General features: G+C 34.7%; 5 protein-coding genes across 5 annotated transcripts; 4 read left to right on the forward strand and 1 right to left on the reverse strand.

The window, feature by feature from the left end:
- Window positions 1-1936: 1936 nt before the first annotated feature.
- Window positions 1937-2946, forward strand: LOC132172376 (uncharacterized). Its single transcript, XM_059583863.2, has 2 exons — window positions 1937-2411; window positions 2768-2946. Exons 1-2 carry the CDS (start codon window positions 1991-1993, stop codon window positions 2821-2823), a joined length of 477 nt encoding a protein of 158 aa, XP_059439846.2. The 5' UTR covers window positions 1937-1990; the 3' UTR covers window positions 2824-2946.
- Window positions 2947-6889: 3943 nt separating this feature from the next.
- Window positions 6890-8177, reverse strand: LOC132168542 (transcription factor DYT1-like). The gene is made up of 4 exons (XM_059579542.2): window positions 7958-8177; window positions 7670-7843; window positions 7395-7571; window positions 6890-7005 (listed from the first exon to the last, which is right to left on the reverse strand). Exons 1-4 carry the CDS (start codon window positions 8159-8161, stop codon window positions 6934-6936), a joined length of 627 nt encoding a protein of 208 aa, XP_059435525.1. The 5' UTR covers window positions 8162-8177; the 3' UTR covers window positions 6890-6933.
- A 1587-nt stretch (window positions 8178-9764) lies between these two features.
- LOC132171591 (uncharacterized) lies at window positions 9765-11208 on the forward strand. Its single transcript, XM_059582955.2, has one exon. The coding sequence runs from the start codon at window positions 9817-9819 to the stop codon at window positions 10954-10956; it is 1140 nt and encodes a 379-aa protein (XP_059438938.1). The 5' UTR covers window positions 9765-9816; the 3' UTR covers window positions 10957-11208.
- Window positions 11209-13192: 1984 nt separating this feature from the next.
- On the forward strand, window positions 13193-14486 carry LOC132169998 (uncharacterized). Its single transcript, XM_059580925.2, has one exon. It carries the CDS (start codon window positions 13257-13259, stop codon window positions 14385-14387), a length of 1131 nt encoding a protein of 376 aa, XP_059436908.2. The 5' UTR covers window positions 13193-13256; the 3' UTR covers window positions 14388-14486.
- A 700-nt stretch (window positions 14487-15186) lies between these two features.
- On the forward strand, window positions 15187-16788 carry LOC132171261 (small ribosomal subunit protein mS78 (rPPR3a)). The gene has a single exon (XM_059582537.2). The coding sequence runs from the start codon at window positions 15399-15401 to the stop codon at window positions 16536-16538; it is 1140 nt and encodes a 379-aa protein (XP_059438520.2). The 5' UTR covers window positions 15187-15398; the 3' UTR covers window positions 16539-16788.
- Window positions 16789-16845: the final 57 nt, after the last annotated feature.

Below are 16845 nucleotides of genomic sequence, written 5' to 3' on the forward strand. Positions count from 1 at the left end.
TGAAAAGGTTGTTAGGAGATTTCTCGTATAGGCCTAACAATTTTTTACCCGACTCACTAATTTAACGCAAAATTAATACGTTACAGTTAAGGGATTTAACATGTTTCATTAAATTGGTCAGGTTTGAGTTGACCTATATTGTCTTATACCCATTCTTCAACATGACCCGAACCCGACACACTACATTTGAGGCTAACATCTTTTTATACATCCTACAAACTCAACACGAAATTAGTATGCTATAGTTGATGGGTGTAGCCCATTTAATTAAATGAATCGAATTAAGATTGACCTATATAATTTTATAGTCATGTCTCGACACAACTCAAATTCAACACACAAAACACAAATTTTTGTGTCACTCAAACTTCTCCCTTTTCTCTTTTCTTGTCTTTTGTTTTTGTTTTTTTGAAAAAAAAAAAAAAAAATTATGGTTGAAGTGTCAAACCTTGTGAATTTCACCCTGAGATAAGCACCTTCCCTTCTTGTATTTTTGTGGCAGTCGTCTGAGTAGCTCTTATGACATGAGAGAGTCTTTCTCAATTCTCAGGCCTTTCTCTTCTGATGCACAGCTAACAGTCAGCTCTTAAACCAATTGTCTCACACCAAGTCAGCAAGTTTTTTGGATTTATTTGGGTGCCTCGTTTTTCTTTCTTCAAGAGTAATTATACAGAAGTTTCGTCTCTGCTTTTATCATTCTAATTTACAACTCTAGTCCAACACGACCAAAAAGCCTTTATTACAAATTTGCAGATGACAGTTCTCGTTTGCAGAGGCCTCTGAGCACAATGGACATTGTCACATTGTTTTGCTTAGTTTGGATAAACAATCTTAAAACTCTTAAGTGAAAGAAGTGAGAGATATGTTTGTCGAAAAATAGTACTACCATTTTTTTTTAGTCTATTTGATCCCGACATTTTCATTAGATTTAAACAAAATTGTACAAAAAAAAATGTTCTGTTGGGGAGTGTATTTAAAAACGTGAAAAAAATAAAAATAAAAAATCATGTTTTCAAACTACAAATAAGAAGAAGCGTTTTAAAAAATGCACGATTTTATCAAAAGATTTTTAACTGTGTTTTTAAAAATAGCATTTTTTATAACTTCATTTCAAAATTGTTATTATTATTTTTTTTCCAAATTACACGTTTTGAAACTTTTAAATCATACGGACACAAAGCGTGTGTTTAATACTGTGATTTTGCATACTTAAAGTGCGATTTGAAACTAAACCGTAGAAAATATATACAGACACTAAGTGTGTGTTTAACGCAATGATGTGTGTTTTTAAAAATGCACGATTTTAAAAGTTAAACTGCAATTTTAAAAGTCAAATTGTGTTTTGAAATTGCATGTTTTGAAATCATTATTTTAAAATTGTATGTTTTAAAATTACAAACCCAAACGAAACCTTAACCGCAATACGGAAATCTTCCCCTAATTATGTTTTCAGAAGACAAATCTGTGTTAATTGCATTATAACTCATTCATATTCCGGCAAGAGAGTTGTGAATTGCAATTCATCCAAAAGCTAATGCCCACTTTGCTAGCGTGGTGTACCATCTCAAGTTTTGGAACATTCTAGTTGTGGAGATTTTATCTAGAAATTAATGAAATTTTTTATTGCTTAGTAGGTGTTTGATTAAAGTTATGGGTATATACAAATCACTTCTTCTTAGAAAACAAATGTGATTAGGAGGCTATTATTTTCCTAAACACTCTTTAAAACCCAAAATAATTAAAAAGGTACCACACAAAAAAAAATTAATAATAATTAAAAAGGTAATTTGGTCCATATGTCATGCCACCCCCATAATATAGACGGTCCATTCTGGCCCCACTTACCATAATAACCTTCGAAAACTTAACTTAAATTAACCTCAAAAAAAAAAAAAGAAAAAAAAAAGAAAACTGAAGTTAAATTCACTCTTAAAAAACCTAGACCTAAAACATACTCCAACAACATCAGCAGCTCTGTGATTGTGTGACAATGCCTCTGACACCCATGTCTTTCCTCACTCTGTTTCTTCTCCTTCTCCATCCTCTCACGGCCACATCCTCCATCCACAATCTCCTCCAAAGCCAAGGACTCCCGGCGGGACTCTTCCCGGAGAATGTTAAAGCGTATAGTCTTGATCAGACGGGTCTTCTTGAGGTTCACCTCGACCAGCCATGCTTGGCAAAGTTTGAGACCAGAGTGTACTTCGACAGCGTCGTCAGGGCTAACCTCAGCTTCGGTGGGCTTAAAGGGTTGGAGGGTCTCACTCAAGAAGAGCTTTTTCTATGGCTGCCGGTGAAGGACATCATTGTGAACGATCCATCTTCAGGGCTCATTCTGTTTGATATTGGTGTTGCTCATAAGCAGCTCTCCCTTTCTCTGTTTGAAGACCCTCCTGTTTGTAAACCTCAAGGTACCCAATTGCTCTCTGATTTTGATTGGGTTTCCAATTTTTGGTTTGATTCTGGGTCTGGGTTGTTGATTTCTGGGCAAACTTTTTCTTGGTTTGTTAATTTGTTCTTTCCTCTGTTACGTTTACTCTGTTTGGTTGGCAAAAATTAGAAAATTCTGGCTTGTACTATTGATTAAACAGCCTCATTAGATTTTGTGAAATCATTTGTTACACATTTTCTCAATTTTGCTTTAAAATGTTTACAAGTTCCTTTTTTTTTTTTTTTTTTTTTTTTGTTCTTTGGCAGCCAAACAGAGTACTGATTATTCAATTATATTGTAGAGTTCTGTAATTAACATTATAAATATGGAGTGCAGGTGTATTGTTGGAGAAGGGTGGCAGGAAGAAGATGGGATTTCAATTTCAGAGATGATAGATAGGTTGAAAACTTTTTCATATGAGATCATGTCCTCTTCTTTTTGTTTGTCATTTTTTTTTTTTTGGGGAAAAAAATGTGAGAGCTAAGTTCATAGATGATGTCAAGGCTGTAAAGATGGATGGAAAATTGAGTATATTTGGAAATCAAATTGCAAAAATTTCAGAAACTGATTGGCATTTAAACAAAACTCTGATCATTTTTGTCACTTATCACCTTATTTATATATAAAGTTATATATACTTAATTAAAAAGGAATTTTTGTCATCAAAACTAATTTTGGTTGATCATTATAATGAATGTGCATCAAAATTTACAAAATTTGGAAATAATGAAGTCAGCTGCATTTTTTTTTTTTTTTTGGCAAAATGAGGAACATTTTTTTTTAAAAAAAAAAAACAAAAACATTAATAAATAACTCAAGATACAATATTTTTTAAAATAAAAAATAATTTACACTTTTATATCACTATCAAAATATTTCTTTTAAATAAAATAATAAAAATAATCTCAAAATATTTTAACATACACAACTTATTTTGCTCCGTTAATTTAGCTGACAGAGATTTGATTTGAAGATCTTAATATTAACAAACAATTTAAAACAACAAAATTTCCAAAAAATACAAATATAGTTTTCACATTTCTTTTCATAATTTTTTTAAAAAATAAAAAATAGGGAAATGCTAAAGGTTCTTCTAGTGTTTTCCTGGTGTTCTTTCACTATGATGTAGCTTTTAAAAAATCACATCACAATTGAGAGGACACCAAAAAAACACTAAAAGAACACCTAGCATTTTCCTAAAAAATATCTATTAAAATAAATTGTCTATTTGTCTCCATCAATTTGGATGACAGTGATATGATTTTTTCGCTTGGAGATGTTTTTTCCGCATTTTGTCATAATTTTGGTTCGTGTTATATATGTATGAAATAATTTTTTTTGGTTGAATTCTTTTTCTTTTCAAAACAAAAACATTACTAAATAATTAAAACACTAAACACTATAATTTTTTTTTTTTTTAACGTTTATACTACATCAGCACAATTTTTTAAATAATAAAAGAGAAATATTATTCGTCCATATTTTTTATACACCATTTGATTTGTAAGATCCAAATATGAGTCTTACAAATTCAATAGTAATTTTTTTTTTTTAAAAAAAAAAAGAGGAATAGTAGGTCTCATCAAAAAATAAAATCTCTCAAAACAAACCGAATCTATTTTCTCCTTCAATCTAGCTAACAATGATATGAGATGAGATCTTACTTGAGATATTTTTTGATCATTTTTCCCAGTTTGGTGGAGTTTGTGTTTGGATGAAATAATCTTAATCAAAGCTTAAATATAAGAAAATGATTCACTATAATATTTTTCTCATCGAGGAATGTTATGTGCTCTCTTTGTATCCTCTAGTCATGGATATTATTTTCTACAAAAGCTAAAAAGAAAATAATACTTATTTATTTCTTGGTTTTTAAAAATTAATATCCACCTAAGACTAAGAGAACACCGGGATGGGCATATTGTGGTCGACACTAGGAAGATTCTTGAGACTTTTGAGGAATGGCAGTGTGTTTCTGTTAGCAGAAATATAATATGGCTGCTCATTCACTTGCTTTGTTAAAGCAAGTCATAGATAAAAGTTGATTGAAGGAAACTCTTGAATGTATTTGTGATGTTATTTTAACGGAGAATTTACTCTCTCTATTATTGATTAATGCAATCTATTATATTCAAAAAAAAAAAAAGAAAAAGAGGACACTAGGAAAACACATAGCATTTCCTTTTTTTCATCGCGTTTCCCTTTTTTCATCTCATCTTACAAATCAACTATTAGATTTGTGAACTTATGTGGACCATACACAAAATCAATGGTAGACTTCACAAATCTAATGGTTGAATTTTTTTTTTTTTTTTTTTTTTTAACAATAATAATTGATCTATTGAATTTGTAAAATGATATCGAAAAAATATGAACAAAGACACCAAGAAACAAGTAATACATCATCCCTTTGACAACAATCCTAAAGACGCATGGTCTCCTGTAGCATTTGATGCTTGGAGATTAATTTTTTTGTTGGGGACCACGTCATATACGCATTGGAGATGTGTATGATGGGGTGATTATTCCCCTTAATATAGTACTCTTAACAAACACTCCATAAACACAAAAATAATTTTCACATTTATGAAACATCATAACAAATTTTCAAATAAAAAATATTTCTCAAAACAAATAAAGTCTATTTTTCTTCATGAATTTAGCTTACAATGATATAATAAGATATTGTCTTTTCCCCAAATAATATGAGATTTTTTTTTTTTTTTTGGGAGTTTTGAGTCGTATTATATATATTTGGAAGAAATAATGTTAATCAAAGTGTAAGTAGGAGGGATCATTTGTTTTTTGTTTTGTTTTTTGTTTTTAATTCTTTTCTTATCAACACAAAAACATTAACAAACAACCTAAAACAGTTAAGACCCCTTTGATTCACATAATAGCTAGGTGTCCAAAATAAAATGATTATTTCATAAGAATGGTTATTCTTTTGTTTGGTTGCACATCAATGGTATCATTCATATGAATAACTATTCTCTTTGAAGGGCAATACATATTTCTCTTAAAAAAAAAAAAAAAAAAAAAAATAGAGGAATAGTTATTCCTATAAGAATATATCACGGGTTTAAAAAAACAGCTCACATTATTATTATTTTTTTTAAAATTTCCAAAAAAAAATCAAGACTGTCGGTGCCCAAGACCACTCTTATGTACTATGCTCAAAGTACAGTGGTGGCAGCCACCCTCCGCTGACAATGTGGTGATGATATATATGGCGGCCACTACATGCTCGTTGAATGTGGCTAGCAGCCACCACACAATGTCTGCTACATGATTGCCCCAGTCTTTTTAATTTTTAATTTTAACCTTTTTCTCATAAATGTATTGCGCAGTTCCTTAAATAATAATAATAATAATAATAAATAAATAAATAAATAAAATTTGTACGTGGATAATCTAGACCCTTAGAAAAATAAAATATTAGGAAAAAGTACATTTTACTCTCCAAAAGTTTGGGACAATTTTTAATTTGACTTCTAATATTTCAATTTTTGTAATGTACCTTCCAAACTTTTAAATTTTTGCAATTCGACCAATTTTATCTCAAAATTCTCATATTGCCCATAATTTTTTTTTTTTAAAAAAAATATTTTATATATAAAAAAATTTGAGGGGTGCAAAAATGGCCATATGGCTAAAGGGGTGGCTACGGCCACCCCGATTTTTTTAAAAAAATTTGTTTTATAAAAAATAAAAAATAATAATAATTAGGGGCAATATGGGAATTTTAAGATAAAATTGGTCGAATTGCAAAAATTTAAAAATTTGGAGCGTGCATTGCAAAAATTAAAACATTGGAAGTAAAATTAAAAATCACTTCAAATTTTGAGGAGATAAAATGTAATTTTTCCATAATATTAAGTTATTTTTTTGAAAAATGTTCTTTCGTTTTATTTTTTGAGAAGAGTTTTGTAGTTTAAAACCTTACCAAACATGCCCGATTTATTATGCCTTTTGGTAGAAACTTTTTTTCCTTTTTTTTTTTTTAGTGGAAAAAGAATGAAAACCTTTCGCACACCAGAACACTGGAATTCCACCACATGCATTTTTCAACTAGAATAAAAATCCAAAAGAAACACTAACCCTAATGTCCCTGTCAATTTTTCATAAACTATTCATAAATAAACATTATATTTCCTAAAGTAACACACTTGCTGAGACAACCATAATAAAAGGTACCCAAAAGTGACTTCAGAATTTCAAAAAGAACTAAAAAAGAAAAGGGAAAGGGGGATTTTTCCAAAATGTACAAAGAAGCTAATCAAATACTTCCTGAGATTATGTTTATGTTTGTCTTAATTCATGAATCTTGAACCAGTTTATAAAAAAGTCTTGGCTGATCAATACATTAATTGCACCAAACATATATAATCACCATTAATTTCAAACCTCCAAATGCTACGGCAGCTATATATATATTAAAAAAAAAAAAATTCCCATTTTAATTGTATAGATGAAGATCAACAGTTATACTCTGAATTGCTCTATATGCCGTTAATGATCTCTAACAGCAACTCCCTGGTGTGCTGAACTTGAATCCTTTCACCATATTTTCCCTGAAGTTATAAAAAAAAATGTACAATAAATAAACATTATCTGTTAAAACTTATGAAAGTTCATGTAGAAACAGATTTGGTTTTTGGTTCTGTCTGTTATCATAGCATTGGATGTCCTACTGAGACGTTGTAGTTTGTTATGAGTTTGTTTTGTTACGATTTAGGTACAGAAGAGAACATGGTTTTTTCTTTTTCTGTTTATGAGTAATATTGGAAAGGTGCCACAAAAAAATGCTTGTTCTTGTCCACTAGATCGAATTATCTCAAATGCTCCACTAGCTTGGTGAATATCACGAGATTGGTTGTTCGAGTCCTCTGATATCCGGAATTTATCCGACAGAGGCATATAATATTTTTTTAAAAAAAGAAAATGTTTTGTTCTTACTAACCTTAACACAAGATGAAACAAGCATTGCTCCTTTGGAGGAAGTAACAGTTGTATCAAAGAGTTCAAATCCAAGAGCACCCATGGCCTCCATCAGTCTACTGAATCCACCCCTTTTCTTCTCGAGGACTATCTTTACCCAAAGTTTGTTCTCATCAATTTGGGCGGCTTCAACCTCAGCCTAATGACAGCAAAATGAAAGTCACCATTAAAGTTTTGAGTCAAAGAGCTCAATATATATATACAAACGTACAACTTATCAGCAACCAGTTGATAAACCTGAATCCCGCTTTTCTTCATCTCGTCTGCAGCATAAGTTTCTTCTGTTCCTGGCTTTGCTTCCTCCTCAGATGATGCTTCCATTTCGAAAATCTGTTCCTGAAGAACCTCCACATTCATCTGCAGGTCCTGGATGTATGTAATTGCATCCTCGATAATAGTTGCTTTGTTCATCTACAACCAAACAAAAGACATAATTTCAGAACCTGTATAAATGCTTGTTGGAAAAAACACAAAACTTTTGTGAATTAAGCATAAGGAGAAATAAGAATGAGGTTGGGATGTTACATTTGTGATGAAAGGGACTAATGCACGTAGTTCCAGCAGCCTGTCACTGAGCTTCTGCCTCCTCCTCCTTTCAGCAAACAAGTTCTTAGACTTGAACTCTGTCTGGTCGTCATTGCTGTACCTCCTTCTGCCCATTCTTCCCCTTCTGCTACCTTCTTCTGATATGTGTAATTCAGTCAAGGCAGACTCTATTTCATATTTCATTTTGTGCAGAAATTGGTTGTTGGGTTAATTTAGTTAGAGAGAGAGCTCTTGCACTCGTTTGATATTGTGTGAGATTATATAACTGCCCCTCACAAGGTTAACATGTGTAAGAGATAGAGATAGAGAGAGAGAGAGAGAGAGAGAGAGAGATTCTATGTGCTGTTGCAAATTTTTGTGCGCTGGTACAATTTGTTAAATCATAATTTATCTTAAAAGCTTAAGTTTATAAGAAGAGTTGTTTTTAATAATTTGATTTATATTCTAACACAATGCTTATATTAATAAGCACGATTCTTGTTTTGCTAAGAGACTCGGGGGAGTTTTTGGCACGGGAGTGAAAGTGGGAGTGTGTGAGAGAGAAGGTTATTGGAATATGTTAAATTGTCGCTTATCCCGAAAGCCTAAAGACAAAAGTTCAAACTCAAACTTTCATTTTAATGCCATGTTAAATATGAGTTAAAAGATCGTTCATGAATCTAAACTAAATACGTAATAATGTCCCGCATTTGTCTCTAAATTAAGCTACAATGTTGATTCATGGATCTAATCACATATAGGCTCATACTAATGGACTAGTATGAGTTAATAGATCGTTCGTTTTAGAGTGGAAGTACTTATCAGACTATAATTGGATGCTTGAAGAGCATGTATATATTCAATAAGCAGCACAGATATCTCTGCTAAACAAAATATCCTTGATGTTTCTTTGCTTGTATCAATCAGTGGTTTTGTTGAGTACTGGTATTATAAGTACAATCGAATTTGGGTGGTTACCGCAGATATTTTCCTCCAGTAAAGTACCTTTTTTTTTTTAAAAAAAAAAAAAAAATTAAATTCCCTAAGCCAGCCATGAAAATGCCAGAAGATGTTGGTTATGTCATGTAGTGTACCAAGTGGGTACCTTAAGAATGGTAGGCTCTCTCACTTTTGTATCCACTACATAGTTTGAGTACCATTCATATTTGTAGTGGTACATGCTTTTTTTTTTTTTTTTTTTTGGGGGGGAGGGGGGGGGTGGTGGTGGGTGGGGCTTTGCTCCTAATGGTACACTCAAGTCCTTTTTCTATTTATTGCCACATAAAACAAAGAAAATCATGCTAAAATTACGGACTTTGGCTAGGTTTCAAGACACAAAAAGGGGACATTTTCACAAATGTCACATGTAGATGATATGGTAGAGGTATGTTAATTTGATTGAATATTCAAATATTATACTGTACAGTCTCCAGTTATGATTGGTGGGGCATATTAGAAATGAAGCAAATATAACTGCACATCTGTTGGCGAAGGCGGTGCTCCAAACTCGTGCAAAAGAAATTTGGATAGAGAATTACACGGTGTTCCTATGGGATATTGTAATTGCTTAAAGTTGTATGATTTGATTTTCTTAATTGAAATATTGAAATTTCTCCTTTTTTTTAAAAAAAAAAGAAAAAAAAGAAAAAAGATATGGTTGTCCTTAATGTGATGTGTAGGAGTAATTAATAAATTTAATAACTTAAACCATTATTCTAATACACTGAAAATTTGAGTTTACATGCCATTGAGGTGCAACCCAACACTTCAAATAAAACCCTCCCAAAACCCCGAAGGCACCCACTAAACACGTTGCTCCCTATAACAGAGTCATTTCTCTTCTAAGGTCATCCAAAACGATGTCGTTTTCTCGCATCCTCCGCCGCGCTTTCTCCACCTCCGTCGAATCCAACTCCAGGCCTAACATGAAATCCATTGCCCGCGATCTCTACGAGGAGCACAGCCTCAAACGCCTCGTCCAGAAGTTCAAGAAGTTCTCCGAGCTCGAACGGTTCCGCACCAAAACTGGGATATACAAAAACACTGTCCACCGGCTCGCTTCGGCAAAATGTTACAACTGGATCGAAGAGATCCTCGAAGATCAAAAGAATTACAAGGATATCTCCAAAGAAGGCTTCTCAGTTCGACTCATGCATCTATATGGAAGAGCGGGCATGTTCGAGCATGCTCAGAAAGTGTTCGATGAAATGCCTGACCGGAACTGCGAGCGCACGGGGTTATCGCTTGGTGCTCTCTTGGGGGCGTGTGTAAGCTCGAAGAAGTTTGGCTTGGTTGGTGAGCTTTTTGAGGAGTTGCCGAAGAAGTTGTCCATTGAACCGGATTTGGTTTCGTATAATACGGTTATTAAGGCATTTTGCGAGATGGGTTCGTTTGATTCCGCAGTTTCCGTGCTTGAAAAGATGGAGAAGAAGGGCGTGGAGCCAAATTTGATTACATTCAACACCCTTTTGAATGGGTTATATAGGAAGGGTAAGTTTCCTGATGGTGAAAAGATATGGGAGCGAATGGAGAAGAAGAATGTGGTTCCTGATGTTATGAGTTACAATGCAAAGTTGCGTGGATTGGCGTTGGAGAAGAAAAGCAAAGAGTCGGTTCAGTTATTTGAAGAAATGAAGAGCAAGGGAGTCAAACCAGACACGCTCAGCTTCAATGCCGTGATTAAGGGATATATGAATGAAGGGAACTTGGAGGAAGTTAAGCGTTGGTACAATGAGATAGAGAAGAGCGCGCTTGCCCCGGATAGAAAGACTTTCGAGATGCTTATTCCCTTTGTTTGTGAGAAGGGTGAGGTGGAGCTTGCCTTTGAGCTGTGCAAGGAAATCTTCGAAAGGAAGTTCCTTGTTGATGTTTCGTTATTGCAGCTTGTGGTGGATGGACTGGTTAAGGAGTCTAAAATGGAGGAAGCAAAGAAGCTTGAGCAGCTGGGGAAGTTCAATAAGTACCGTCGTTATAGTCTGAAACTGCCCTCAGATGAGTAGTCCAATCCATCCATCCTTTCTTTCTTTTTCCTTTTTTTTTTTTTTTTTTTTTTTTTTTTTTTTGGAACTCTTTTTCGTGGGTTATGATTTTATAATGTAGTGTTTTTTTTTTGGCCTTAACCTGCATTTTGTTGTTGTTTGTCTGTGAGAAACCTTGAAAGATTTGATCCTTGTCCAGATAGCATCATATTTATGGATACGAATGAATTTATTGATGGTCCATTTAGAATGGCGATGAGGCTATTATTTGATGCTTGAAGTGTGTGTATATATTTGAAGTGTAGATATATTTGATAAGGAAAGAAATCTCTCGCCCACTAAAATATTTTTGGATTAAGGTCCCTTATAGAATTATAGAGTTATGTGATTCATTCAATCCGAGTAATTCTAAAAGTTCCTCTTGTGTTCCTTAAAAAATGAGGTGATTTTTAAAATCATCATTTGATCAAAATTTAATAACAATCAATTATAAGCCCAATAATGATTTTAAGAGCTATATCACTCTTGGAGAGACACAAGAGAGACTTGTAGCATTACTCATTTTAATCCAGATGGTTCATTCAAATTGTACAACCAAAATTAGGCCATATAAGCATTAGAAAGCAAAAAAAAATCAATAAATGGTAGGTGATAGTCCCCTCTCCTTGGAGATGAGAGAGGTGGTCAAACAATCTCTTAGAGTGACCGACCATTCTCTCAACCATCTAAATTGTGTCCTTGGGGTGGTTGATTATCCCTTAACTTCTTCTTTTTTGGGTTCTATGTTTTTGGGTTAACAACATTTACCCCCTTTTTTACTCTCATTTTTGTAATGTCTCCCCTCTCTTCTCAATGTTCCAATTTTTGCACTATCCCCTCAATCTACCATTAGAATTGTAATGTCTCCTTTTCGCAACCTAAAAGACAAATAACTCTTCTTTTGGTCTGGTCTGGACAATGGTTTTGTTGAACTAGATAGTATAAATGGGTGGGTGATTTGGAGTAGATAATCTCCTCTATTAAATTACAATTCTATTTCCTAAGCTTTTATTTTTATTTTTCTAGTTACAATCCTATTCCTAAGCCAACCATGACAAGGCGAAAGAATGTGGTTTGTATCACTGCATGAGTACCATGTGGGTTGTTTGAGAAGGGAGAAGGGTGAAGGGTAAACTCCTCACTTTTGTTTCCAATAAATTTGAGTACCGTTAACCAAACACAATGCACCAAAAAAAATAATAATAAAAAATAAACCAAACACAATCTACGAAGATAGGGTCGTTTGATTTTTTTTTTTTTTTTAATGGATTAGAATTTTCTCGATGAAGATTTCTCCATTTCATTTAGAGATGTAATGATGGTCTAGAATAAATTTTACAGATTTAGATTGAAGGATCGTTTAGATTTGCAGTTTCAAAACGTATAATTTAAAAAATAGCAATTTTAAAATGTAGTTAAGCATTTAATTAAATATCAATTTTGGCCCTTACAATCACATTTTTTAAAAAATGCGCTAATTTGCCTATATATATATATATATATATATATTTTCAAATTACAATTTTTTAAAAGCACTTCTAAACGCTATATTTTCCGCAATTTTATTTAGAATGTCATTTTTTACTTGCAAAATCGCACAGCAGACTCTAAATACAACAAAACCAAATTTGGATTCTCTCCATTCCACTTATATGCATTTTGATAAATATTACACAAACTCTTAATTTTTGGATAAAAATTAGCTACAAATTAGTTTGTTGCAATTTGTTACAAACCAATTTGTAATAAGAAAGTTGCAACAAATCAGTCTAATAAATTGCAAGTGTCCCTTAACATGTGGTTCTCACATATTAATTTTTAATAGCACGTACTTCTCACATGTTTTTTTTAATAGTATTAATAAGAAAACAGGCGCTTCTCACATACTTTAGAGACACTTGTCAATTTATTAGATTGGTTTGTAGCTAATTTCCGTCCCTTAATTTTACACCTTCAAATGCTATTTTCTAACATAACGGTGAAAATTACCATGGAATAATTTTTAGGGTCAAATTAAGGAATAAGCATTTGAGATAATAAAGAAAGTTTGTGTCGCATTTTTCGTATTCCTTTCTTACCCTTATAAAACCCTCTCTTTCTTTGGTTTCAACTTTCAATCATATAAAGTGACATGTCTCCTAACTACTAGTATTAAATCTGGACTGTTCAAAATTTAACGGCAGCAGTGCGGTTATTTTAACAACTGCATGTAAGCAGATCCGAGCCTAACAACCCATTGCCTCCGTTTTCACACCGTCATTTCTCTTCTTACACCCAAAACGATGTCGTTGTCTCGCATCTTCGTCCGCGTTTTCTCCACCTCCGTCGAATCCGACTCCACACCTACCATGAGATCCATTTCCGGCCATCTCTACAAGGACCGCAGCCTGAAGCAACTCGTCCAGAAGTTCAAGAAGTCCTCAGAGTTCAAACTGTTCCGCACCAAAATCAAGATATACAAACGCACGGTCCATCGGCTTGCTTCGGCGAAATGCTTCAACTGGATCGAAGAGATCCTCGAACACCAAAAGAAGTACGAGGATATGTCCAAAGAAGGCTTCTCGGCCCGACTCATAAATCTATATGGGAGATCAGGCATGTTCGAGCATGCCCAGAAAGTGTTTGATGAAATGCGTGAGCGGAAGTGTGCGTACACTGTATTATCCCTCAATGCGCTCTTGGGGGCGGGTTTGAAGTCGAAGAAATTTGACTTGGTTGGTGGGCTTTTTAAGGAGTTGCCAAAGAAGTTGTCCATTGAACCAGATTTGATTTCGTATAATATGGTTATCAAGGCGTTTTGCGAGATGGGTTCGTTTGATTTGGCAATTTCAATGCTTGATGAGATGGAGAAGAAGGGCCTGGAGCCAGACTTGATTACATTCAAGACCCTTTTGCATGGGTTATGTGGGAAGTGTCAATTTTCGGATGGTGAAAAGATATGGGATCGAATGACAAAGAAGAATGTTGTTCTGGATGATAGGAGTTACAATGCAAAGTTGCTTGGATTGGCGTTGGAGAAGAAAACCAAAGAGGCTGTTGAGTTAGTTGAAGAAATGAAGAGTAAGGGAGTCAAACCAAACCTGTTTAGTTTCAATGCTGTGATTAAAGGATTTGTTAATGAAGGGAACTTGGAGGAAGCAAAGCTGTGGTACAATAAGATAGGGCAGAGCAGCCTTGCCCCGGATAGAATGATTTTCAATATGCTTATTCCCTTTTTTTGTGAGAAGGGTGAGGTGGACCTTGCCTTCAACCTGTGCAGGGAAATCCTCAAAAGGAAGTTCGTTGTTGATGTTTCATTATTGCAGCTTGTGGTGGATGGACTGGTTAAGGAGTCTAAAATGGAAGAAGCCAAGAAGCTTGTGGAGCTGGGGAAATTTAATATGCATGCTCGTTATACTACTCCATTATTCTAATACAATGAAAATTTGAGTTTACATGCCATTGCCATTGAGGTTCCACCCAACACTTCTACACTCAGTTGCCACATAAAAACCCTAATAAAACCCTCAATAAAACCCTCTCAAAACCCCAAAGGTTTATACATGAAAGGGAAGTTTAATAAGTACCATGTGGTGGGTTGTTTGAGAAGGTGAAGGGTGAACTCGTACCCTTTATTTGTCTGTAAACCAAACAGTCTACGAAGATAGGGTAGTTTGGTTCCTCTACGGTGCTCCTTAAAATGACAAATTTATGGTTGAATTGAATTATTTTTTTTAATGGGTTAGAATTTTCTCGATGAGGATCTATCCATTTCATTTAGAGATTAGACGATGGTACAGAATAAATTATACAGATTTAGATTTGCGGTTTCAAAACATACAATTTTAAAAAAATAGCAATTTCAAAACGTAATTAAGCATTTAATTAAATGTCAATATGGCCTTTAAAACTATGTTTTTAAAAACTCGCTCTCACCGAAGCACCATCCGTAGAAAATTGTGGGAATTGAGCCTCATCAAAGGAAAATGGACAGCCCACAACCTCTACAATATTCAACCTTGCGGTAACAATCAGACTCAATTTTTCCTTATTATCACACTTCCCTTAGGTTAGAGATTTGTCATTCATTGGCTATGAAGATTTGCACTCCTGTATTTCCATATGGGGTCCATGGTTGAGCACTTGAGCTTGGCTTCCTAGTTTCTTTTAATCTGCTCTATACATTCTCTCTCTGGTCCTCGTGTATTCCTCCATTAGTGTAGCATTGATTGGTATATCAAACCACACGATCTCCATGGTTGAGCTTGGCAAATCCAAAATATTAAGAGACGACGTCGTCTTTTTAAAATCTATTAGATTTAATCTGCACCGTACATTTTTTAACCTTATAAAACCCTCTCAAAGAGTAAAAACCCTTAGACGAGAACTCATCCGAAGGGCCTGAGCCTACCAACCCATTGCGTTTTCTCACCGTAACCCAAACGATGTCGTTGTCTCGCATCTTCCGCCGCGCTTTCTCCACCTCCGTCGAATCCGACTTCACACCTACCTTGAAATCCATTTCCCGCGATCTCTACCGGGAGCGCAGCCTCAAACAACTCGTCCAGAAGTTCAAGAAGTCCTCCGAGATCAAACTGTTCCGCGCCAAAACTAACATATACAGAGACACTGTCCATCGGCTTGCTTCGGCGAAATGCTTCAACTTGATCGAAGAGATCCTCGAACACCAAAAGAAGTACGAGGATATCTCCAAAGAAGGCTTCTCTGCCCGACTTATAAGTCTATACGGGAGATCAGACATGTTCGAGCATGCCCAGAAAGTGTTTGATGAAATGCATGACCGGAAGCCTGCGCGCACTGTGTTATCCCTCAATGCGCTCTTGGGGGCGGCTTTGAACTCGAAGAAGTTTGACTTGGTTGGTGGGCTTTTTAAGGAGTTGCCAAAGAAGTTGTCCATTGAACCAGATTTGATTTCGTATAATACGGTTATCAAGGCGTTTTGCGAGATGGGTTCATTTGATTTGGCAATTTCAATGCTTGATGAGATGGAGAAGAAGGGTGTGGAGCCAGATTTGATTACATTCAATACCCTTTTGCATGGGTTATATGGGAAGGGTCAGTTTTTGCATGGTGAAAAGATATGGGATCGAATGAAGAAGAAAAATGTTGTTCTGGATGATAGGAGTTACAATGCAAAGTTGCTTGGATTGGCGTTGGAGAAGAAAACCAAAGAGGCTGTTGAGTTAGTCGAAGAAATGAAGAGTAAGGAAGTCGAACCAAGCCTGTTTAGTTTCACTGCTGTGATTAAAGGATTTGTTAATGAAGGGAACTTGGAGGAAGCTAAGCTGTGGTACAATAAGATAGGGCAGAGCAACCTTGCCCCGGATAGAGTGATTTTCAATATTCTTATTCCCTTTTTTTGTGCGAAGGGTGAGGTGGACCTTGCCTTCGAGCTGTGCAAGGAAATCCTCAAAAGGAAGTTCCTTGTTGATGTTTTGCTATTGCAACTTGTGGTGGATGGACTGGTTAAGGAGTCTAAAATGGAGGAAGCGAAGAAGCTTGTGGAGCTGGGGAAGTTTAATAAGTACGCTCGTTATAGTCTGAAATTGCCCTCAGATGAGTAGTGCAATCGCTTTTTGTTGGTCTTTTGTCCCGTAGGTCAAATGTTTTATGGTACTACAACAAATTTCAAAAATGCAGGGGTTTTGTGGGAGCTTGAAAGGTCGAGCTTTTCTTGTTTTAGTCTGAAAATGCAATTGGACAAGTAGTGCAACGGCAATTCTATTCTTAGTTAATCTTGTTTAAGCTATTTATTCTGATAATTTATCTACTGTCTTTTCTTGCTGAAAGTATTTCTGAACTTGTGCCTCCTCCTCTACCGGTCTTGAACTTCTTTTTTGATTTCTTGTTTTTTTTGGGCAAGTGATCATG

Source organism: Corylus avellana, chromosome 1 (genome assembly GCF_965113065.1).
Source record: "Corylus avellana chromosome 1, dhCorAvel1.hap1.2, whole genome shotgun sequence".
NCBI lineage: Eukaryota > Viridiplantae > Streptophyta > Magnoliopsida > Fagales > Betulaceae > Corylus > Corylus avellana.

Coding starts and splice junctions, on each gene's coding strand:
- LOC132172376 (XM_059583863.2), top strand. CDS start 1,991: ATGCCTCTGACACCCATGTCTTTCCTCACTCTGTTTCTTCTCCTTCTC. Junction 2,412..2,767: donor TCCTGTTTGTAAACCTCAAG/GTACCCAATTGC, acceptor TATGGAGTGCAG/GTGTATTGTTGGAGAAGGGT.
- LOC132168542 (XM_059579542.2), bottom strand. CDS start 8,161: ATGAAATATGAAATAGAGTCTGCCTTGACTGAATTACACATATCAGAA. Junction 7,844..7,957: donor TAGTCCCTTTCATCACAAAT/GTAACATCCCAA, acceptor GTTTGGTTGTAG/ATGAACAAAGCAACTATTAT. Junction 7,006..7,394: donor TTGTTTCATCTTGTGTTAAG/GTTAGTAAGAAC, acceptor TTATAACTTCAG/GGAAAATATGGTGAAAGGAT.
- LOC132171591 (XM_059582955.2), top strand. CDS start 9,817: ATGTCGTTTTCTCGCATCCTCCGCCGCGCTTTCTCCACCTCCGTCGAA.
- LOC132169998 (XM_059580925.2), top strand. CDS start 13,257: ATGTCGTTGTCTCGCATCTTCGTCCGCGTTTTCTCCACCTCCGTCGAA.
- LOC132171261 (XM_059582537.2), top strand. CDS start 15,399: ATGTCGTTGTCTCGCATCTTCCGCCGCGCTTTCTCCACCTCCGTCGAA.